This window comes from Leishmania donovani, chromosome 26, assembly GCF_000227135.1.
Source record: "Leishmania donovani BPK282A1 complete genome, chromosome 26".
NCBI classification, from domain to species: Eukaryota; Euglenozoa; class Kinetoplastea; order Trypanosomatida; family Trypanosomatidae; genus Leishmania; species Leishmania donovani.
In genome coordinates, this window is record NC_018253.1 from 745,354 (window position 1) to 768,849 (window position 23,496).

The 23,496-nt window shown below is 58.1% G+C and overlaps 8 protein-coding genes across 8 annotated transcripts; all 8 read left to right on the top strand.

Moving 5' to 3' along the window:
- Positions 1 to 1,631: 1,631 nt before the first annotated feature.
- On the top strand, positions 1,632 to 2,930 carry LDBPK_261970 (electon transport protein SCO1/SCO2, putative; the record flags this gene model as incomplete). The annotated part of the gene is made up of 1 exon (XM_003861734.1): positions 1,632 to 2,930. One exon carries the CDS (start codon positions 1,632 to 1,634, stop codon positions 2,928 to 2,930), a length of 1,299 nt encoding a protein of 432 aa, XP_003861782.1.
- A 787-nt stretch (positions 2,931 to 3,717) lies between these two features.
- On the top strand, positions 3,718 to 4,338 carry LDBPK_261980 (hypothetical protein, conserved; the record flags this gene model as incomplete). Its single annotated transcript, XM_003861735.1, has 1 exon — positions 3,718 to 4,338. One exon carries the CDS (start codon positions 3,718 to 3,720, stop codon positions 4,336 to 4,338), a length of 621 nt encoding a protein of 206 aa, XP_003861783.1.
- A 5,104-nt stretch (positions 4,339 to 9,442) lies between these two features.
- Positions 9,443 to 10,123, top strand: LDBPK_261990 (hypothetical protein, conserved; the record flags this gene model as incomplete). Its single annotated transcript, XM_003861736.1, has 1 exon — positions 9,443 to 10,123. The coding sequence occupies one exon, from the start codon at positions 9,443 to 9,445 to the stop codon at positions 10,121 to 10,123; it is 681 nt and encodes a 226-aa protein (XP_003861784.1).
- A 2,481-nt stretch (positions 10,124 to 12,604) lies between these two features.
- On the top strand, positions 12,605 to 13,654 carry LDBPK_262000 (hypothetical protein, conserved; the record flags this gene model as incomplete). Its single annotated transcript, XM_003861737.1, has 1 exon — positions 12,605 to 13,654. One exon carries the CDS (start codon positions 12,605 to 12,607, stop codon positions 13,652 to 13,654), a length of 1,050 nt encoding a protein of 349 aa, XP_003861785.1.
- A 1,353-nt stretch (positions 13,655 to 15,007) lies between these two features.
- LDBPK_262010 (hypothetical protein, conserved) lies at positions 15,008 to 17,191 on the top strand (the record flags this gene model as incomplete). The annotated part of the gene is made up of 1 exon (XM_003861738.1): positions 15,008 to 17,191. The coding sequence occupies one exon, from the start codon at positions 15,008 to 15,010 to the stop codon at positions 17,189 to 17,191; it is 2,184 nt and encodes a 727-aa protein (XP_003861786.1).
- An 847-nt stretch (positions 17,192 to 18,038) lies between these two features.
- Positions 18,039 to 18,323, top strand: LDBPK_262020 (hypothetical protein, conserved; the record flags this gene model as incomplete). Its single annotated transcript, XM_003861739.1, has 1 exon — positions 18,039 to 18,323. One exon carries the CDS (start codon positions 18,039 to 18,041, stop codon positions 18,321 to 18,323), a length of 285 nt encoding a protein of 94 aa, XP_003861787.1.
- An 833-nt stretch (positions 18,324 to 19,156) lies between these two features.
- LDBPK_262030 (hypothetical protein, conserved) lies at positions 19,157 to 21,424 on the top strand (the record flags this gene model as incomplete). Its single annotated transcript, XM_003861740.1, has 1 exon — positions 19,157 to 21,424. The coding sequence occupies one exon, from the start codon at positions 19,157 to 19,159 to the stop codon at positions 21,422 to 21,424; it is 2,268 nt and encodes a 755-aa protein (XP_003861788.1).
- Positions 21,425 to 22,319: 895 nt separating this feature from the next.
- LDBPK_262040 (hypothetical protein, conserved) lies at positions 22,320 to 23,426 on the top strand (the record flags this gene model as incomplete). The annotated part of the gene is made up of 1 exon (XM_003861741.1): positions 22,320 to 23,426. One exon carries the CDS (start codon positions 22,320 to 22,322, stop codon positions 23,424 to 23,426), a length of 1,107 nt encoding a protein of 368 aa, XP_003861789.1.
- Between the last annotated feature and the right edge of the window lie 70 nt (positions 23,427 to 23,496).

Consider the following 23,496-nt stretch of genomic DNA (forward strand, 5'->3'; position numbering starts at 1 on the left):
CTCCCCCTCGCCTTCCCCTCCCCTTGAATGTGAGGTGTGTCGAGAGGGTTGCGCACGATGAGCATATGGATTGTGTGTCGTTTTGGTTGCTCTCTTCTTTGCGGTTTCCTGTGGCTGATGCGTTGCTGTTTTTTTGGTGTAGTTTGTTTGTGTCCCCATTTCGCCGTCGGGGTGCGCCCCTTCTCGAGGTTGTTTGGCAAACACGCATACGGCACGCACGTACGTACGTACACGCATAGTTTTGTACTCAACGCTGTCAATCGCTACAGCGTCGACCTCTCCACACACCCGACTGCCGTGCGCGCAACGTGTAATCTCAGCAGAATAGAAGCGTTCCCCCACCTCCTTCCTTGTGTGATTATGAGTGTTGCCAGTATATAAAAATCCATGCATATTGTAAATATGTATAGGTAGGTATATACGCGTGTGTATGCATATGCATATGCATATGCATGTATATATATGTGTGTGATGATTAGCTCTCCCTCTTTTTGTTTGTTTAAGTGATCCTCTTCTGTTTGCAACACACACACACACACACACACGCTGCGAAGCCGTGAGCCCCAAACAAATTTCTTCGGTTTGATATCCTTCCCTCTCTCCTCCCTCCCCCCTTGAAAAAAAAAACAAAGGAAAATTTAGGCCGACAAAAAAAGGAAACCGGGCGAATAAAAGGCCCACACGCGTTCCGGAGCGTTGTAGATCAGCAGCACACTATGCGCACATGTACTTCTTTTTTTTTGTAAAGTTGCGTTGCCCGTTGGCAGGAGAAGAAGAGGGCCAGTGCGGCTCACGGGGTGAGAGGGGGGGGGGGCGAGGAAAAGGCGGAGCCTTCTCCCTCCTCCTCGTGGTGACATCGACGAGATGAGCAAGAGAGGATGTCACGAAAGGTTGTGCTGGGAGAAGGGGGTGGGATTCAGGGAGGAGAGGGGAAGGTCCAGACTTTGGTTCTCCTGCCTTGATGACCGAACGCAATTGCCATCACCTGTGTGGGCTTTGGAGGCACTTCTCCAACGCTCCTCCCCTCACGCCCCGCTCCGCTGCCAGAGACTTTGACGGCTTTATCCCCGTCCCTCACTCTCGCTAGGCCACCGCGCCAGCTTCGATGGGCACCTTCCACCCATTACATCCCCCTCCTCGTCACCGAGGCGCAAGTGAGGAGGTATACATGAGCAAACACTAAACAAAAGAAGAGAAGATGCATTCTTGCTCGTCTCGGTGCTCGTGTCGTCGCCAGCTGTGCAGTTTATCGCGCTCCAGTTCTATCCTTCTATCCCTTTGTCGGCTCTGTTTTCTGTTGGTGTCTTCGCGTGTGTGCACATGAGCCACCGCATCAAAGAAGTGTTCGGGGTGGTGGGGGGTGACTCACGCCACGGCGCCTCCTTTCCAAGGTTTTGGCTGCTGCTGCTGCAGCAACAGCTGCGGCTCGCTCTCTCCCTTTCTTTGTCACGGCGCTGGGTGGCCATAATTCGCTTCCTCCACTTCGCCCATCATCACGGAAACGTACGACAACTAACAAGCAGATAAACAACGAATAAAGCGCACACGATTACCGTCATTACCCGCCATCATCGCTGCCACTACCTCATAGGCAAAGCCGAGCACAGCACTCTCGGAGCAGACTAGGTCACATGCTCACTCGACGACTTATAACGCAGCGCCGCCTTCGCAAGGCGTGCCGTGGGGGGCTCGACGGGCTCGCCGGCGCACCTGTTGCTTCGTGTAGCTCTTTGCAATGGTACAGCACCGGCGCCTGCGCTCGCTCCCCACACAACAAAGGTGCCGGCTTCCCCACCACTGCTCTCCGGTGTGTCTTGAGTCACTACGACGCGTGCCGTGCCCCCATCGTGACCGCTTCGCCGATACGATCGAGTGCGACCTTCAGTTGCGCCTTGTCTGGGAGCTGGCGGCACGCCTCCAACACCGCCCGCAGCGGCGGCAAAGACATGGACATCGTGGATCAGGAGAAGCCGATTCACATCCGTGTTGCGGAGCAGAGGGATAGCCAAATCTACACGTACAGCGAGTACGTTGAGAAGCACGAGTTGGAGGAGCGAGCGGGGCGGACGATAAGCGAGGCCGTGGATGAGATGCGCGACAACCCCGTGTGGATGCTGTGGGCACTGGGATTTCTGACGCTCGGTGTCGTGACCGTCGTCATATCGATTCGGATACGCCGGGAACAGATGCGCTTTGACCCAAAACTGCGCGCGGTGAAATCCTTCGACAGCCCAGAGGGGCCCAGCATCGGTGGGCCGTTCAGCTTGGTGGACGTCAGGACGGGAAAGCGTGTCACGGATGTGGACATGAAGGGCAAGTGGCTGTACATATACTTTGGGTTCACGAACTGCCCTGACGTGTGCCCGGAGGAGATGGCGAAGATGGCCCGCGTCATCAAGCACCTCGACAAGAAGGTCGGAAAAGACTACTGGCAGCCCATCTTTATCTCCCTCGACCCGAAGCGCGACACGCCGGCGAAGATACGAGAGTACTTGAGCGACTTCTCGCCACGCATCATGGGCCTGGTGGGGACGCAGGCCGAGGTCGAGGCGGCGGCCCGGCAGTACCGCGTCTACTTCGCCATCCCAGATGAGGAGGCCATGTCCGAGGACGACTACCTGGTGGACCATTCCATCATCATGTACCTCATCGACCCCGAGGGGCGCTTCTCCGACTACACCACGAAGGAGTTCCAGTGGTTTGAGAGCTACAGCAAGCTGCTGCGCCGCATGATGGACTACGAGCGGCATAAAGCGACAGTGGAGCAGCAGCGTGCGCAGCGCGGTGAGGCCCCGCTGGCAGATGGAGAGGCACCTGCCAACTTGGAGATTGCGAATTTGGCGTCGATGCTCGACAACGCCGAAGCCAAGGCGATGGAGGAGGAGGCGCTGCATCATCAGCCGAAGGGTTTGTCGTCGCTTCGATCATGAGCCCATCAAGCACGTCAGCAACTCCCCCCTCCCCCCAAAAGGAAGAGGGCAAACCTTTGCTAAACTGGCAGACAAATCTACACGAACGTGGTGCGTTGATGCGGATGAAACGAATCAAATTGAGTGCCCTCAAAGATGCACTGCGCGCCATTCGCACGTGCGCTTGTTGCGTGTGTGCCGTGTCAGAGGTGGATGCGTTGCCGCCATCTCATCGCACGTGATGACGAAAACCAAAAACAAAAAGCGCACACACAGAGAGAGGCGGGCAAAGGGACGCATGCGCGTGTGGCCGTCGTGTTCTTCGGTGCACACGTCTCTCTCTTGATGAGCGCATGTGTGTGTGTGTGTGCCGGAGGGCGAGTGTGGGCATAGGTCTTCTCCCCCCCCCTCTCCCACCGTGGTTCATCTCACCTCTTCTTCATCCCAACAGTTAGACTCCCTCTTCGTCTCCGTTCTACCCTCTTTGTGGATCATTTTCTTTTTTTTTGCTGTCTTGCCTCGCTCTCCACTTCCAGTGTGCCGATTGCGCTCCCACACTCGTTCGCTCTACTTTGTGACGTTTCCTCTCCCCCTCACCGCCCCCCTCCAAACACACACACACACACACACACACCCTTTCCCTTTTTCTTCTGGCAGCAACACGCTGCCGCTCTGTTCGTTCAACAGGTCTCTCCACACATCGTACCGCCACTTCTAATACTCATCATACTCTTTCCATCATTGCTAACGCTTCGGTTCCGTCTCTGTTCCTCCACTCCTTTGCATACCCCACGAACACCACATAACGATGTCCCGCCGTGAGAGCTGTATCTGGCACCCGATGCCCGAGGAGGTGCGCCGTTCCTCCGTCCAGTCGCGCCGCGCGTCGCTGGCAGCCGGTCGTCGCAAGAGCTTGAACGTGAGCGGGCCTGACTGGGACGTGGAGGCCCCGCCGACCCCGTACTACGGCGACTACAGCGCGCGTGGGAACGCGGCGGAGGCGCACACCTCGCGCGAGGCCGCTGCGCCACTGGCGGAGCCCTCCAAGAAGTTGCAGCAGGCCGATGAGGCGGCTTGCGGGGAGGCGTCGCCGGGCACGGTTGTGGTTTCGTCGAAGCCGATGGAAGACGAGGCGGCCTTCCGCATAAGTCGCACTCGCCACACGGTGCGCTTCCATGGCGAAAAGTGGGCGAAGGTGCTTCGCAAGCGCCACGCCGAGATCGCGGCATGCTTCATGGAGGACATCAAGGACGGCGCGTCTGTCATGGCCGATGAGGCGAAGCGGCTCAAGATCAGAATGAGCGACTGTATGGAGGTGACGTTCGTCACGTACAGCGGCAGCCGTGCACGCCAAAAAGCGATCCACCTGGCGCTCCAGAATTACAGCTTCCCCAAGACTTGCCAGCGGTACACGAGCTTTGAGGCGTGAGGTGCAGGCAGGCGGCCGCGCGCACAAGCGCACACGCGCACGCACTTTTATCCCCGTTGTGCTTGCGCTCCTCTCTCGCTCGCTTCTTCCCCCCCGGTCTCGCCACACGCCCGCAACGGGGCGATGGAAAGAGAGGGGCGAGAGGGAGGGAGAGAGACACGCAAGAAGAGGCTCACACCTGGCCCACCGCAACACATGACCACGTGAGTGCCCGGCGGTAATTTCAGCTACCCCACCCACCTACCCGCTGACACACCGAAGGAGAAGACTGAGCACAAGGACCCCTCGCCGTGTGCGGCGCGAAAAGGAAACCACGCTCAGCCCTCCATTGCGCCGCGTCAGAGCAAGGCGAGCACCCGAAGCAGAAAAAGAAAACAAAGACAAAAAAAACAACGGCGACGATTGGGCACGTGCGTGCGGCAGTGGGGAGGTGGCGGTGGTCGCGGGGGAAGATGAAGCGAACAGCGGCCGGGTGGCGAAAGATGGGTGCGTGACCACGGCAACGAAGCGGGCGCGTGTGGGGGCCGGTGGATTGGAGGTGCGGTGAGGGTGATGGATGGAGAGAAAATGACGACAGAGGAGGTGGCGGCAACTTCGGCGGAGGAGACAGAGAAGGAGCGAGAAAGGAAAAAGAAGAAGCCCTAAAAGGAGAAGCGAAGCGAAGCGCGTGTCAAGCAGCGCGTACCTGTGACATGCGGAAGCGCTTCTATTCGGGACTGTGGTATGGCAACTCTTCCATACGCCTCCCGGCCCGCTTCTATTTTCTGCGGTGCTTTTTTTGTCTAGTGTGTCTCTTCCAATCTTTTACGCGCGCACACACATATATGTAAGCATACACGTATATATATATATATATATACATATATATTAAGCATATAAACATAGATGTGTACATGCATGTATGTTTATGTGTATACACACATTCTCTCTGTTTCGCCCTCATGCCGACGAATGCGTCTACCTGCGTGTGCACGTCGCCTTTCCTTCACTCTCTTGCAGCCCCAGTACACACAAAAACACACACCTTCGCTGTCTGTATCGATATTTTTTGCTGTAGCGTGGATTCTTTTCCCTTTTCTTTTCCTTCTTTTCCTCTTCACCTTCGCTTGCTACGTCGCCCTGTGATGCCGATTCCGCATCCCTTTCCTTTTTCAGAGTGTTCGCCTCTTCTTGCACACATACTGGATGCCGTGGTGCTCTTCTCCCATTGTCTTTTTTCATCTCTTCCTTCTGCGCGCTTGTGTTGGAGTCTGTCTTGGTGCGCGCGTAGCATTTCTCTGTCGTGCTGATCCGCCCCAGATGAGGGGGTCTGGCTTCCTCCATGTGATAGCATCTCCCCTCTCTCTATCCTCCGCAGTGTACACCCGCACACTGCCGGACACATGCGCACACACACACAGACAAACGTATCAGCACCCGTAGCCGTCACTGTGGAGCGTAGAGGCACGTGCAGAAACGAACTAAACCAAGGAGAAGTCGATTGCCCCCACCCCCTCCCTCCTTCTCTCTCTCCCGCACGCCCTCTGTTGGCTCATCGTTGTCTTTTCCTCCTCTCCCCCTTTTTTTCGGCTTTGTGTTTGCCTTGTGCACCGCCTCTTGTTGCCCCTCCTTCTCCCTGCCTCGCGTAGTGAAGAAACAACAGCCGAGAAAGGGAAGGAGAGGGAAGAAGGACAGGTGCTCGTACACGCATACGCAATCAGCGCACAGAGCGACAGAGTGACCCATGATCCCTTTTCGACTCTGCCTTCTCAGCGTCCCCAGTGGGCGCAGGCGAAAGAGAAAAAAATAGGGAAGCGACCGAGCGAGAGACGCCACACCTCCTGGAGCAACGTCGAGGGCAGCATACAGGAGGGACAAGAAGAAATAAGACGAATTACACACGATGCAGTGGCGGCTCTGTACGGCACTTACCCTCATCCACATTTCGGCCTTTTCTGTGCCTTACGGATTTGTGTCGCTGTGCGTGCATGAGGGCCTCCTTTTTCGTTCGTTCATCTCATTTTTCCTTTGTCTTTTCATCTCAAGTACTTCCAGCTCTTCTTTGCCTCTGGTCTGTGTTGTGCCGTGTGTGCGTGTGCCGTGTACGTAAATGTGTGTATGTGCATGCATGTGTATGCATGCGTACATGCGCAGATATATGGGCTGGCGCGTATGTGTATATATATATATATATGTGTGTGTGTGTGCCGTGTGTGGCCTATTCTTGTTCTCCAGTAGCAACTCCCACCCCCAAAGAATGCATCCACATGTCTTTTGCCGCCGATATATACGTTTATGTGTGTGTGTGTGTGCGTGTGCGTCGGCGTTGCTCGAAGCAGACACACACGTACACACACACACACACACATACATCAAGAAAAGGCAAAAAAAAGCAGCAGCAGCAGCGGCGGGGTGGGTGAGAGACGCACACACGCACGTAAGATATATTGATATGTGCCACAGTGAAAAGAAAAAAGCGGACAAAAGCGAAGGCCGATGCCAAACAAGGAAGATCACGACACTGCAGAGAAGATGCTCTCTTTCTCGATCACTCTCGTTTTCCTGTCTGTTGCCGTTGTTCAGCTCGTCTTCGACATATTCCTTTATCTGTTCGTCCCACGACTCCTACCATTGCTGTACCGTTGTCATTGATCCCTGGTGTACCAAGGCCGCAGACGGATAGGCAAGCACAAGCACCGTCTCGATGATGGTGGAAGTGTTTATGTGTATGCGCGCATGTGCTATTATTCGCCTCATTCTTTCTTTTATTATTTATGTATTGATGCTATTTCGGTTGGCAGAGACCATTGAGTGCACATTATGCACGCCGTTGTGAAACTTGGTGCGTCTCTCATTTTGCTTTCAGGTGTGTGCGTGTGTGCTGAGCTGCTTGCTTGCGTGCGAGAGAGGTAGGAGGCAAAGGAAGGCGGTCGCTGCATGCGCGCGCGCGGGCTTGCAAGCTCAACCCTCATTGCGCACGCCACTTCATTGTACTCATATTCCCTCTCCGCCGCCACCACCGCCATCTGTAGGTGCGGGAGAAGAGGAAGCGAAGCAACAAACATCAATCAACTGCAAGACAAAAAAGTGTAAAAGGAACCTGCAACACAATCGTACACCACCCGCGCACACGGGATACCATCACGTGTGATGCTATGAGTGCGTGCGGTGGCATCGTGGTCGCTTGCTGTGCTCTGTCTCTCTCTCCTTTCGTGTTCTTGTTCATCCTCTCCTGTCCTTCTTTTTTCTCTTTTGTTTTTGTGCATTTTTTGCGTGTTGGCCATAATCCGTCTTTCCCTTGTGCTGTTATGCTGTTGTGTGTCTTACTTCGTCGTTCGCCGTTGCATATATATATATATATATGCATAGTTTTTTTTTGTATTCTGGTTTGTGTGCACACGCGCGTGATGCCGCCATTATCACCGCCCTTCCCCCTCGTCTTCTTTCTTTTTTATTCTTCTGTTTCGTGCCCTCGAGTGGAGTGCGGACGCGCTTAGTCGTTGTTCTCTTGGCTCTCCCCGGCGCCCGGGAGTGGTAGTCGTGCGAGTCTTCTGTTTGTTTCGTAAAGGCCTCCCTGCCTGCGTGCCTGCGTCTCTCGCTTTCTGTAGGTGTACATGTAAGTACATATACATGCATGCGTTTATGTGTGTGTGTGTTGGGCATACGTGCTCGCTCGGTGTAGGTGCGCGTGACTGATTGTGTGCACCCCCCATCGCTGCCCACTTTATTCTCTCCTCCCTCTCTCTTCCTCACCTCTTCCACCGAATGCATTCTTGTATGCCTTGGTGCTTCGCAGATTCTTGTCGCCCCCCTCCTCCATCATCATCCCCAGACTTTTTTTTCGTGGCTTCTCTCTTGCGTCTAGTCCCTACTAAAACCGCTGTTGACAATTATGAGCAGCATCCTCATCGCCGTTTATCTCCCAACCCCTCTTCCCACCCCTCCTTTGTTTTCTTGCGTGTGCGTGCACGTTTGTCCGGCTTGCTCGCGGTACCGAGAGCATGAGCAACAACAACGAGCCCAAAGTCGAAAAAGCTGCTCGTGGTGTCGGGGGGTGGTGGTGGGCAGGGTGGATGGATGTCGTCGCGGAAAAAGCCAAGAGGCGAAACAAAGGCTGGGGCGGGGGGGGGGGAAGGTTGGCGGAGGGAGACAAAGAAGGAGGCAGGCAAGAGTGAGTGGGCGCGGATAAAGGATGAGTGGTGGTGTGGTGCGGTGTGTGTGTGCGCGCGAGGCAGAGGTGAAGGAAAGGATCTCTGTGCTTATATATGCGTAGATGTGTATGTACAGCTATGCAGTGCGAGGCGTCGAAACAGGCATCGTGTGCTCTTTCTCTTAGACTAGGATAGTCCAGTCAAGCCGCAATCGAAAAGAGCGAGCGAGCGAAACACACTCACGCACACACCATTCCTTTTCCTTCCTCACACGAACGCACACGCATGAGCGCACACAGAGGAGGATAGCCAGCTGGCAACAGCGACACCAGCGACGAGGCAGGCGCGAAGAGAAAAACAAAAAATGAGCGACGACAAAAACTTTTTTCGTTGTTTCCAAAAAGAGGTTAGAAGTATTGCGGTGAAACGGCATCATCATCATAGGAACGAAAAAAAAGAGGCAGATGTGGCAGGCGCAATCAAGAGCGCAGTTGGGAGCGCGCGCCTCTGGAGTCGTTGCTGCTCTGCTTGTATGCTTGCGTGTTCGAGCAGCACACAAACAACCGTAGAGAACAAGAGGCGCACAGGTGATGCACAATGAAGTCATCGGCGCCGAAGGAAGTTCGCGCGTTGCCTCTCTCTTCTCTCTCGTCTCAATTCTTCATGCGCATCAACGACTCTCTATCTCTTCCCCGCATATGCCTCTGTACGCGCATGCGCACAAAAAGAAGTCGCCAAGCAGCACATTACGAGAAAAAGAAGGTAACAATACAAGGTGGAACAGAGCTCACTTCACGCACATCGCTACACTCAGGACTACGCATACACGCATACGCGTGTTCTCCATCTTCCGCGGCCTACACCACTTGCATCCTTAGCAAGGTATCCACTCTCATTATCGCGATTACCAGCATCTCCATTTTCTTCCCCAAACCCAGCAAGATTGCAACTGTCTCCCCCCGCCTGCGTGATCCATGCCCGCGTCTGTGCACAGCGACGACAGCGAGAGCCGCAAGAAGACTGCCCGGAACAGCGACGGCGATAGCGGTGATCGCATCATCGACGGACTCCGCTACCCGCGTCCGGGGCGTCAGATTGATCAGTTTGGGTTTGAGCTGACCACCCACAGCTTGCACTTCCACGGGTGTGATTGGGATATCCCGTTGACGCAGAAGCGCGATGAGCTGACGAAGGCCTTCATGCAGGATGCCGCGGAGGCCACAAACGAGCCAGAGGAGAACATCCGCAACCTTCGCTTCATTGTTACGCCGACACACCTCGACGCGAAGTTCACGGTGCGCCACAAGGTCCACGTGTCGAAGGACAAGGTGCACAAGATGCTCTCTTCCTCCAAGTGGACGCTTGTGAAGGCACTATATGAGCCTCGGCAGAAGATGCGGCGGCCGAATAAACCGGCCAAGGCCCGCGCCGGCCACAGGGGAGCCCAGGACGACCAGCCGATGCTTGGTTCGAACCGACGAACACCTTCGCACAACCTTAGCTTCTTTGGTCGCGCCAACGTCGGCGCCGAGGGCCCTGAGTTCGAGGACCACGCCGACGACGGTGAGGAGCCCGTGGCGTACGAGCATCAACTGGACGCGAAGATGCGGCGCACGACAAGTGGGCTCTTCATCTCCGTCGGCCTTGCTGCATAGAGAAGGGGCGGAAGAAGGGACAGGCAACGAATAGGGGCACTTTAAGAAAAAAGGGGGAGAGATGGATGACGTGTGAGTGAGGAGGAGCCTGTGAGTGGATCCGCCATCACACACACACACACACACACACACACACCGGCGTACTTCCAGACACACCCACACGGTGATGCATTTGTGTGTGCGTCTTGGTGTCTGTCTCTCCTACCTGCGTGCATTGCCGCTCCTGTGTATCCGTGCTTGCTCACTGCTGAATACTTCTTATTTTTTCATTTTTTCCCTTCTATGCCCTGCATTGCCTCACTCTGATTGTTGGCATTTCACTTAGTCGTGTGTCCTGCAGCAAAGACGAGAAAGGGTGTACTTCACTTCTGTCCCACGCCTTCTCTCTAGCCCGTCTCGTCCGTGCCGTCGTTGCCCCTTTCTTTTTGTTCTCGTGGCTGGGAAGGGCCACCCGACCCCTCCCCCCTCCGTCTCTCGCACGTAGTGCAGTGTCGTGCCGCGTATGTGTGCGCGCGTGTGTATCTATTTGCTCTCTTGCAGTGTAGCTGACGTCTATTCCCCGTGCGCTGCTCTTCACGCGCGTGGGAGATGCTGAAGGACGCGTCGCAGATGTCCTTTTTTGTTCTTTCTTCATTGCTTCTCCCGATCATTTTTGCATCCCTGCATCACGTACAGCTTCCCCTTTCCAGCTCACACGAGCCGGCGCAGGCACACAAACACACAGAGTGTATCGCCTGATGCTATTCCATTATCTGGCCTCTCCCTTCCTCGTTTGCCGACAGCGCCATCCCCCTCAACACACAGACACCAACCAATAACCCCCCTTCCCCCACGAAACTCAGGGCTGTGCTACTCTTTGCACAGCAGGAAGAGCTTGCGCCTCTGATCTCCACAAGGCGAATAAGCGTAGAAGGCCGCCTCGGTGTCTGTGCGTGGTGCTTAGTTTGCACGTGCTTCTCGCCTATTTTCTTCCCCCATCTCATTTTCTACGCGCACGTGCGCGTGCTCCGCTTCGTCGCTCTTGTATGTCTTCACCAACCCCTCCCCTACTTGCCGATAGTGTTCGTGGCTTCTGTTATTATGGGTGTTATCGTGACTAGGTGTTGTGTGGAGTCGTTGCTGCGCTGTGGCGGAGTAGTTTACATCTCTCCCTCTCCCTCAGCCTTTATTGCCTCTTTTTTTTCTCTCGTGTCTGCCATTTCGTGGTCGCCGCACGCCGCGTCCCCTCGTCGACTCCGTCACGGACTCACGCTCCCTTCCTCCACGGCTGCTTTCCTTTCACACATGGGAGGTTTTCACCTTTGGCGCGCCTCTGCGGCGGCCGCTTTTTTTTCTTCGTCGTTTTGTTTTTCCCTCATTCGCTTCCGTTGTCGTTTCGTCTCTCACCTCTCGCACGTGTCGTGGTTGAGGGTTGCGGGTGGGATGATGTCTCCGTGTGACGGTCTCTCCCCTCCTCGAGGTGTTCTGTGTGTGCCTGATACGCAAACACATGCACAGTGAGCGAGAGCGAGCGCGGGCCCTCATAGACATGCGCACACCCGCTTACCCCCTTCATGCACCGCCACTATATCAGTTGTCTGCCGATCGAAAACGACAAAGAGAGAAGCCGCGCAGTCATGATACATAAGGGAGGGGGAGGGGCGAAAATGCGCCCACCCTGCCGAGTGTGCACGCTTCCGCGCGCGCGCGATTGAGAGAGAAGGGGTAAGGGCTGCACAGCGTTTCGTGGAAGCCGAGGAGGACGAGGAAGTGACGACGCCACCTTTGCATGATAGTCTTTCGCCTCACGTCTTCTCACGCGGCCGCTAGCTGCTTTTTATTTTGCGCTCTGTATGCAAGCATGCATGTGCGGGGAGATGCTGCTACGATGTAGCGGGGCCTTGGAAGGCGCTCGCGGGTTCGGCGCGCACATAAACGTTCGCATCCACACAGCGGACGCGTTTTACTTCAAGCGCGCGGTCACACCAGCACCCTCCATGGTCAAGCTCCGCAGGCTCTTCGCACTACTCCTCTCCTTGGAGGAAGGGGCTCTTGCGTCTACCGCCACTTTCCAACCTCTCTCTCTTTCTCTCCATTCTTCTATTGCGCACACGCCCATGATGGCCGATGAGGCATGTGCGCGACCTTATTCGGCACACATGCATAGCGCCACTCACGCACACAACGCATTTCCAGGCACGCACCACGTTAAAGCAGAGGGTGGCGCCACACACAAAGGACGACCGTCAACCGCCTTCGTGCAGAGAGGCACGCTTTAGATATTCGTGCACCTTTTCGCCGTATCGTATTCTCCGCCCTTCGCTTGCTTTCCTTGTAGCTTACAAAAGCCAGTTTTCGCGTTTGCTTGTCTCGTGCACCCGCAGCGACGCCAGCCGCCCATCACCGTTGGTGCGCCACGCCGTCCGCGACAGTCTTTGTGCCTGGGTGTCGGTGTGCGCTGAGGCGTGCACCCGCGCAGACACTTGTGCTCAAGTTAAAGCAATGCAGCAACTTCAAGCGCGGCTCTCCGACAAGCTCGATGAGCTGACGAAGGACTGGACAGCCGAGCAGCGGAAGCTGTACGGCGCTGTCGCCCTGACGGCTGTCGTCGCCTCTGGCGCCGCGTTGATCGGTGCCAACGTGATGCAACGCTGCTGCGGCGGGCGCTGCAGGGCAGGCAACGACGCCACCCGCTCAGAAAGTCACTCGAAGAGCTCCGACATCTATGAGAGTGAGGCGGCGGCGCGCCAGTACATGGAGTTCCACTACACGCCGTCGCGCGAGAGCTACACGCAGCGGCTGCGCTCCGTGAGCGAGGCCTACGACTTTCCGACGCGCGTCGCTCACAAGTTCCGCACCTACGTGCAGCCAGGCAAGCGCAAGCTGCGCGGGCTCGACATCGGCTGCGCAACTGGGGCCTCGGTGCTGGAGATGTCCAAGGTGTTCGACGGCGGTGTCATCGGCATAGACTTTTCGGAGGTCTTCATTCACCTCGCCAAGGAGGTGGTGAACCAGCCGACGTCAGGCAAGAAGGTCACCTACACCGCCCCTGTGCAGGGCGAGATCACGGAGAAGCGCGAGCTAGAGCTGCCTCGCGCGGTGCGGCCGGAGCGCTGCGAGTTTTACGCCGGTGACGCCATGAACATGTTCGAGGAGGACAGCAAGATCACAACTACGACGTCGCGCCTGTACCCCGACGTCAAGTACTGGCAGGCAAAGAAGGGCGAGACCTTTGACGGCGTACTCTGCCTTAATCTGATCGATCGCGTGCCAGACCCGCAGCGCCTGCTCAACAGCGTTGTACGGCTCCTGGCTAAGGATGGCATTCTCATTCTCGCAGACCCGTACTCGTGGTGGGAGGATGCGACAGAGAAGTCACGCTGGCTGGGCGGCCGCAAAGACGACGGCGTGCGCAGCGAGGATGCGGTGAAGGCGGCTCTGGAGGGCAAGTTGGAGCTCCTGAACGAGTCGGACGAGGCCTTCCTTATCCGCGATCACATTCGCCACTATCAGCTGGGATTCTCCCACTGCACTGTGTGGCGCAGGAAGTAGAGCCGTGGCGTGCGAGCAAAATGAGGGCGACTACCGCTGCTGAGCGCAGCTGGCACGCGCTTTTCTTTCCCTTCTTTGGTGCTCTCGCACTCTCCCTCGTTTAGCAGTTCAGAAAAGAGGTATGTGGAGAACGGGCTCAGGGAGACGAAACACACACACACACACACACGCACAAACAACGTCGCCATCACCCGCGCACACGGACTCACACGCGGCCCCCTCTCTTTCTCCACTCGTGATATCGTTTGTGCTTGGTTGTTGTTTCTCGTTTTTCTATGCCGGTCTCTTGGACACCCTAACACACACGTACACACACACACACACACGCATGTACGCGCACGTATCTTGTAAGCTCTTCTTTGTTTTTCTTTTGGCATCTGTTGTGTGGGGAGGCGCTACGTTGGTGAGTGCGCCTCTTTCATGCCTTCGACCCGCCTCCGCCTCCGCCTCCGCCTCCGCCTGCGTCTCCTCTCTGTTTTCCGCTGCACTCGTGTGGGTGCACTCTTTGCTGCTCGCGTTAGTCGGCGGCACACAGCGAGCATCTTTCGTGGGTGTTGGCGGTGGGGGGAGGGGGATACACGGACAGCATGCAGTGCGAATGGCGTGAGGAGGATGTGGAAGGAGGGGGGGGGGAGAGGCATCGCTGTGTGGTGGTGAGGTCACATACGTGACGGTGAGCTCCTTCCCTTTCCCTTCTCGCGAAAACACACACGCACACGCACAGACGCATGCACACATACAAGACGATCAAGTATGTGAAACTGAAAGAGACAAAAACAGCGGCAAGAGACTGCATGGACGGAGCAGACCCCTTGCACTCGACCGCTTGCCCGGGCGATGGCGCTTACTCTCTCTTGTCCTCTTGTTGACATATGCGCTCCCGGACAGTGAGGGAGGCTATGTGCGGCACGCGCGGCGAGGTGGCTGCATTCGGCGCCGCTCTGGTGTGTCTCTTGAAATGCGCCCGCCACGAAATGCGGCCTCTGCGGCGTGTCCAGTACCGCGGTGCTGCTTTCCGACCTTGAAGAATGTAACAAGGCACGCGGTCTCTGCACCCTTTACCTCTTCGTGCCTTCGGGCGTTCTTCTGTCTCCGCTGTCAACGCCTGACTCCGCGTGTGATGCCTTTCTCTTCTTCACCTCTTTCACTTATTCCGTTGACAACACCGCCTTCGACGTCTGCTGGCGAGTCTCCTCCTGTCCGTGATGGGTTCCAGAGCGACACCATAGAAGCGTGACGAGACGGACTGCCAAGCCCCCCCCCCCCTCCATCCTCTATGGATGTCGTCCTAAACTATACAATCGAAGGAGACACACGCCCACACACGTGCTTACACGTAATCGCAGGTTGCCCATGACAGATCTGTCAAACCGGCAGTGGCGGGCGCTGGCGCAGGCTTACCCCTTTTACCTTGCCGGCGAAGTGGGTGTCGGAGGCCCTGCTAATGATCGTTCGCCGGATCGCCAAGCTGGTGTGACTGAAAGCGAGCTTGTGGCTCCGTCGCTGTCGTCGAGTGAGGAGTTTGTGCAGTACGTCGTGCCACGAGTAGCGAAGGTCTTTCCCGAGGAGCTGCAGGCCTACGAACGGGCCAACGACTGTGGCGGCCAACCAGCCCATCCCAACGGCGGCAGAGCTTGTCGCGCGTCTCCTCGGTCCACAGCAGAGGCTGTGGATGCCCTGCTCGTGTACTTGTTTGACTGCACCACTTCGGCGCTCTCGCGAGGCTCGCCAACGAAGCAGCGCAGGCCCTTCGCATCCGCATGCTTTGCGCCGCTCATCACGCCCCTCTCACGCCGCGAGCAACAGCTGCTGGGCCTCTACCACCGTAAGCAAGAGCAGTACACCTACGTATTGAGCACTCAGCAACAACTGCTTGCGGCGTCCCAGCTCGCCGTGCAGGCATTGCAGGGAGTGAGCAGTCCCATCCTGGCATACGCGCAAAGAGGCGCGGGCGCGTCGCAACGGGTAGCTGAGGAGAGCCTGGCCGCCCCCACCCGTGAGAGCGTTGTTTTTCCTGGCGGCCAAAAGTTATCGGTATGGCCACCGCTGTCGCACGCGACGGTCAGCGGCGATGGCAACTCTGCCCGTGCGGTACAAGCCGCGTCCTCATCACGTGCCCCAGCTGCGGGTGGCGCGAACAGCTGTGATGCCAGTCGTGCCTTTACGAGCGCGCTAGCCAACGTTCCGTACGAGAACCGCCCACGAGAGACACCGGCAGCGGCGTCTTTGTCAGTGGATGGCTCATCCGTAGCCGGCACTTGGAGAGACTCCCCTTTTCTGCACTCCCGCACCGATACCGCGCCGGTGCCAATCGCCATGAGCCGCTGTGCCGGCTGCCACGAGGTGGGCGGCGATCTACTCATCTGCACTCAATGTGAGGAGGTGCGCCACGAAGCCTGCGGCGGGCCGCACCCGCCAGAGCCAGGAATGGCCGGCAAGAGGGTGCCCGCTATGAACGTCTGCAAGCGGTGCGCGACCGCGCTGAACTTGTCCAGCAGCTCATCGAGCCTTCGCAGCACCACCTCCTCTAGCGAGCGAGCGGAGCTGGACGAGTACTTCAGCTCCGACGACGACGCCAGCAGCCTCTCCGGATTCATCGTGAACACCAGCGATGATGATGAGGCGGATGGTGGCGGCCAGAGCGCTGAGGACGACGGTGACAGCAACGTGGACAGAGCCAAGGGCAATGAGAAAGGTGAGAGGCGGCAGAGGAAGCATCAGTCAACGGGCGCGTTGGCACCGCCGCGGAAAGGCCAGCACGCCAACAAGAACAGGAAGCGGAGGCCTGCAGCAGGCGCCACAGACGCAGCGTCCGATGTGTCGTCGGCGTCTTCAGCCGCCTCGGGGTCATCATCGCGCATTTGGAGCCGCTCTGCGTCGCTCGACCGCGCCCTCGCAATGGCTGCAAAGAGAAAGAGCAAGAAGCACGACTCAGCCAAGAAAGTGCACGCTGGTGATAACGAAGGTGATGCTGGGGCTTCGGCACCGCGGAATGAGGGTCACGAGGGGCAGCGACGGAAGCGACGCCGCGTGCGCCACGAGGATGAGGAAGGTGGACGCCGTCAGCACAAGCGGAAGCGCTCTGCTGCTGAGGCCAGCGATACCTCCTCACTGACGTCCAGCACGTCCTCGGGGTCGTCGTCGTTGTCGACGAAGAAGGTGCGGCTGTTGAAGTCACAGAAAGAGAAGGCGTCTTCGCAACACCAGAGCAGCGCACAGATGCCACTGCCACCGCCGCGACAGGAAGACGCGAGACGGGTGTCCACATGTGCGAGTAGGGAGGGCACGAAGCATTCGCCTGTAGACCGCCGCCGAGCAGAGCTGCTGTCGGCTCAGCCGCGTCGTTTGGCGGAGCTGGAAGATGAGGAAGAGCTCAGCGCGCTCGGCATCGCCTCATCTTCTGCATCCGGGACGCCGCTGCAGCCGCCACCGTCATCGTCGAAGCGGCGCCAAGGCTGCAGCGCTAACCGAAGTGGTGGCTGCAAACGCCTCAGGAACGTTGCCTCCTCCTCGTCCTCTAGCGACGACGGCAACTGAGGAGTGGTTGATGCTGGCAATGAAGAGTTTGACAGAGCTAGTTGCCAGTTCCCCCACGGAGCTGGCAACCAGCCTCGCTTGCCCAACACGCGCGCCCGACCCTCTTTGCGTGCAACACGAAGCGAAGTTACAGAACTGTTCGTTCGGTTTTGTCTCGACGAGTGCCGTGCGCTCACACGGGATGTGCGGCAAACCATGGTGTATGTGTGTGTGTGTGTGGGTGGGTGGGGTGGGCTGCAAGTGTCTGCCGCTGCGACCCCCTTTGGTGGATACGCGCCTCCCACGGTATCGGCCATCCAACACACTGTCAATTAATCGCCTAAGCGCACACGGAGAGCCATCCAGCACCATCTTACATGAACAGGGGAGCATGTCTAGAGTCAGCACCGAAGGGGGTGCCTCAGAGGCGAAACGGAGATGGCGCATGCGTTGCGGATACGCTCGCGCCGCTCTCGTGTCCTTGACGGCCTGCCCCAGGTGACAGCAGCCCACCGCGTCTGCAGAATGAGCTTAAGCGCACATGAAAATGGCACTCTTCTATGCAACCTTCCCCTTCATTGTGCTACATCCCCCCGACCCACCCACCCATCACAAGCCTGCGCACGGATCTCCTTTCCTCTTCACTTACAGAGCACGCGGTATCAAACCCGCAGCCAACCCTATTCGCCTCTCCCGTGCCCCGGTGTGGACGTGCGCGCCAACGGCATCTCTTTTTTTGTTCGTGCGGAAACCGCGAACACTTCCACTTACGCAGCGACGCAACCCTCCGCCACGGCCACTCGCAGTCTTCCTCCCCAGCCCCCCTACCTGCCATCACATCCCTGCCCTCTTTTCAGGTCTTGGCAGGATGGGGCGTAGCAACAATCAGCGTCGCAGAACTGCCAAGGCACGAGGAAAGCCGTTCATTCCAAAGACGGTGAAGAGCAAGGTGCGCAATCAGAACCGCCGTATGAAGATTATGGCGGCCAAGAAGGACCCACGGCTGCACAAGAAGCTTTCCTACGACAAGGTCCACACGAAGTCGGGAAAGATCACGCAGCGCAAGTTCCAGTCCGGTGGCTACAACCACAGCGGCAAGTTCGGCAAGGCGGCTGGAGCGAAGCGGAACGCCGCGAAGGGGAAGATAAAGTAGTTTGAGCGCTTCGGAGTAGCGAAGCGCTGAAGCTTGTGTGCGCGGGGGTTTTGTGCCGTGGTGAGTTGGCGCTGCGTCTTGTACGGGGCCGATCTCTCTCTCTCTCCGCCTGCTCGTGCTCGCTTCTTTTGTTGCCGCGTGAGTGACGTCGCTGGCGACAACCACCAGCTTATGATCTATGGGCCCGATGGACGACGCTGAGCATAGGTAGAGAGAGAGAGGCGGCAACAAGCTACAGCGCTTGTGTGGGTAGGTGTGCATCACTTGTAACACTATACTGTCAAGACAAAAGACGAGAAGCAACGCGTACCTCCCCAAACGAAAAAAAAAGTGTGCTGGATGGAAGTTGAAGGCAGGGACAGGGCAGCCCGATAAAGAGCGTAAGAGAGCGAGAGAGAGAGAGAGGATGGAGACAAAGGGTGGGAAGGGAGAGGAGGAGCACACACCCACACCCGCAGAGGCACAGCGCAGAGGTCGCTGCTGAATCGCTGACGGAAGGATCAAAGCCACGGGAAAACACCAAAACAGCTCTCTTTCTCTCACCATACCTCTCCCCTGCGGCTGGGATGCGTGCATCGATGGAGCGGCCTGCTCGACCCGTGCTGCTCGACAATGAGACTCCCCACCAGCTCTCTCCCTCTCTGACACGTATGCGAAGACGTTCATGACGGCGACGCGCTACAGCGTCTCCATCTTTCTCTCTCTATCTCGCTTTCTGATGTAATGCTGCGCATGTGTGTCTCTTCCTGCAGACGCAGAGGGAGCGGCCACGCGCCCACCCATCCACCACCTACACACACACACGCACAAACGCTCTCTGGAGTGAGCTGAGAATGCTCCGTCGTACGTGGCTGCCACTGATGTCGCTGACGGAGGCGCAGCACTTGGTACTCGACGCGCAGGGGCAGCAGACCCCAACTCCGCGAGCGCCTCTTCCACAGCTGCTCGCGGCGCTGGCAGAGCACTATCGGGCTGGTTGTGAGACGTTTACCAAAGCTGCACTGCAGCACGTTGTGCAGCTCGATCAGTCGGACGAGGACACGAGGCACATCGCAGCCGCACGTCTTGTCGCGCCGTTGCCACCGAACTGTCTCCTTACAGATGTGAACGGAGCGCCGCCACACACCGCCGCGCCCCCGAAAGCGCCGCCGCACTTGATCACGGAGGTGCTGCGCGCCTACCCACACACACCGGAAGTGCGCGAGCGGTGCTGCCGTTGCATTGCCAATATGTGCCAGCTCAGCGCCGATGCCTCCACCAGCATTCAGCTCGTCCCTGCGGCCTGCCATAGTGGCACCCCTGCAACCAGCACACTGCCTCTGGCCGACGCCCTTGTCGAAGAGGGCGCCGTGGAGCTGGTGCTTGGGACTCTGGCCATAGCGGGCCGTCTCAGCTCCAAGGGCCGCTGCTGGACAGCCATGGCGATGCTCAACCTCACATGCATGTCTCACAACGGCGCCGCCCGGGCCACAGCTGCCGGTGCTGTCGATCGCCTGGCCGAGTTCGTCTTGTTTCTATTGGAGGACGCGTCGCGTGCCTCCGCTGCCTCCACCGCGGCGCCGATCCGCGGACTCGTCGAGGAAGCGACCATCGCCCTCGACGCCGCGCTTGGAGCGCTGACTGGCGTTCTAGCGGCCGAGGCGCCAGAGAACGCCAGCAGTATCTCTTTCAACTACGAGAAAGCGAGCTACGTCGCCGTCGACGCCGTAGTGCGGTCGCTGTTGGCTGCGTCGGCGCTGATGGTTCGGGATGGACGAAACAACGGCGCGTACGACGCCTCGCTCTTGTCACGTCGCTGCGGCACGGTACATTTCTCAAGTGCGTCTGAAACGCAGCAGACGGCCGTGGCCGTGCTGCTGCCGCTCCTTCACAAGGGCTGGATGGCACTGCAGTCGTTGTGCAGCTTCCCGGCCAACCTGCCGATGGTCTTCGACGTCATTTACGAGGCGGCAAACGCAAACCAGGAGAGCATGGCGATGGCGAACGAGACGGACGGGGGTACGGAGGAGGTCTTGCAGGTGACTGGGCAGACGGAGCGGCAGTACGTCGCGGCGCTGTCGTGTCTCGTCGACGCGGCGTTGTTCTTGACAACAGAGCTTGAGGGGCTGGAGGCGGTCGGCACGGATAAGCTGGCATGCCTGCAGAACGATATCCGGCTCTACGTGATGGACGTCATGCAAGCCATGACAGCGTCGCGGAAGGATCTGACAAGCAAGGATACCGCCGCTGCTTCAGCAAGTGCCGGGGGCGCCGGTGAGGACGCCGAGGAAGAGGCGCGAGACAGCGCGACGGCTGACACTTCCCCTGTGTACCCGACGGCGGCGGCGATGAGCGTGACGGACGTTCTGACGGCTGGTACGGTAAGCAACATGGCACTGGCGTGTGCCGTCCGCCTCCACATCGAGCACCAAGAGCGCCGCAGCCGGAGCGAGCACCAGGATCGCCATAGTACCTGCAGCGCGCACTCGCAGTGTCGTCGCGGCGTCCCTACTCCGTACGCCGCCCGCGACTTAACGCTGCTCTCTAAGTCGCTTGCGGTATTGGCTAATGCGGCGGAGATTGGCGACGAGGCGGCGACGTCAGCCAACGCGGTTGCGGCTCTGCAGGCAATCCTGCAGGATGCGGCGGAAGGTGTCATGTCCTTGCCGCCAGCGTACGGGGCTGAGCTGGCGGAGCTCTTCAGACCCACCGAGAGCGCAGAGGACAATGCTGAGGTGCGTGGCGTCTCAGGCATTCACCCTGAGGACCGGCTCTCTTTCCTGCAACAAGCGGCTCTGGTGGGGCAGGTGTATGCAGTGCTCTGGAGCACGCTGCGCACCGCTCAGGGTGTGGCGACAGTGTCGCAGATGAGTGTGATGCAGACAGCCAAGGGGGTGCAGACGTCGCTGCGGGAGTCGTACCTGCCGGCGCTGGCAGCGGCGAGGGAACGATTCGGCGCTCGCCCGGCCGCAGACGCAGGTGATGAGGCAGCGAAGCCGGCGACCGTTTCGTGGGTAGCGAACACAGCTGAGGAGACGGTAACCCGATTGCTGAAACTGTCGGACGAGCTCATCAGCAACATGCAGAGGCTGTCCGAAAGTACGCAACGCACCCCGGCGTGAGGCGTGCCAGCTGCCGACGCTGCCGTTCTTCCCCCTCCCAAGCTACTGCTGGCGTCTGTCTCGCGCTCTTTCCCTGCGTTGCCGTTTCGCGGCCTTCTTTTTTGTTGTTTTGATTCGCGTCTTAAGTGCACGCTGGGTGCAGCCATTGTCTCTCTCCCTTCCTAACACCTCTGTGACACACACGCACACGCACACACAAATACACGCACGAGCGTGCATTGGCAAAGACGCAACGGAAGCGCACACAAAACCGAGGGCCGCCAGCAGTGTGCGCCCAACTGCGCTGACACTAACACACATACATACAAACATACTCAGAGGGAGAGAGACACGCGTGCCAGACGTGTATAGGAAAAGGGACGGCGAGGCCGCGGGTTTAGACGACAGCACGATTATAGGCGTAGCTTTTGGGAGGAGGAAAGATGGGTGGAGTCTGCAGGCCTGCAGGGAGCGTCCGCAGACGGGCATGACGTCTTCCCTCTTCCCTCTCGTGTGCCTGCATGTGCGTGTGACTGCGCATATGTGTGTGTGTGATCCTCTGTGACTACCCCCCTCTCTCTCCTTGACGTTGTGGTCACTTCGCCGCGCACCTCCACCGTTCCTTCTCCCTTCGGCCAACTACCACCTCACTTCCCCCCTCGTCACGCACGCACATACTAAACATGCCGCCCTTTGATCTGGCTCCGTCCTCAGCGTCGGCGCACCACTCTCCTTGTTTGGGGCCTTCTCTGTCCTTCCTTTCTGTGCTGCGCTTCTCGCTATTCGCACACGAGGTCTGCTTCTTAAAAGCTTGCGCCGTATCTGCTCGCCTTTGCCCTTTGCCTGCGCAACAGGGCACCTGCCAGGCAGCCAACGCATACCCACTAACGCATAGCCCGACGTGCACGCGTCCACGATGGAGGCGCTGAGAGTATGCTTCCAGATTGCGCTCGTTATCGCACCTCATATTGGATACTGCGCGCAGCATGCGGAAATTCACCGCACCCAGTCGATTGAAGGCTACTCCCCCGTGGTCTCCCTAATCCTGCTGACGAGCAACACACTGCGCATCTACTATTATATTGGCCACCACTTTCTTTTAGCCCTCCTCCTTCAGGCTATCCTCGGCGTTGCTGTGCACGGGGTACTGCTGTGCAAGGTGCTGGAAGTGCACGTGCAGCAGCTGCTGGACGCCCGGGTCACGGACATATACGACGAGGACAGCGCCGCCGTTATCGAGACTGCGGCAGCAGGGACTCCAACAGTGGCACCGTCGTCTTCTGCGGCCGGCTCTGGCGGAGCGGCGGAAAAGCAAAACCAGGCATTCGGCGATAGAGACGACACGGCCCCTTCACCAAATACCGCCGCAGCGCCTGCTGCGGAGTGGCCGGCCTCGTCTAGCGCGGCGCACAACGGGTACGAGGGCTCGGGCGACGTGCCGCCATCGCTTGCCCCATCGGCTGGCATCGGGTGTGTGACTTCCAAGTTTCTGCAGGTCCTCTTCCGCATTGAGGACTGTATCGAAGCCAGCTTGCTTCGGAACACTCCGCCTCAGTTCGTCTACAACTACGCCATCGCTGCTACCGCTGCGCTGGTGGTGGCGCTGCTCTACTATGTCTCCATTGGCCGCGTCTGGAAGAACGCGGCCGAGGTGGTAGGGTATACGGCGCTCGGCATCGAGGCCCTACTCGTGCTCCCGCAGATTCTCCGCAACGCTCGGCGGCGCAGCACCGAGGGCCTTACCATGCTGCTCATCCTCACGTGGGTGGGCGGTGATGTTATCAAAGTGATTTACTTTATCTATGCAAAACAGGCACTGCCCTTTATTGTGTGCGGCTGCTTCCAGGTCTTCCTGGACATTGTGGTGGTGGCGCAGATTGTGTACTACCGCTTGATTGTGAAGCGGGAGAGCGAGGTGCTCATAGAGGGCGACGACGGCGCTGGTGGGCAATACCGCGACGGTGCCGTGCCCGCGGTGGACCCGCTTGAGTCGCAAAATATGCCCAGTCTAAGGGTTCTGTAGGGAGCAGAAGACAAGAACGGAGGAGGTGAGGAGGGTGCGAGGTGGCTCTGTGGCACATGGACATTGAGTG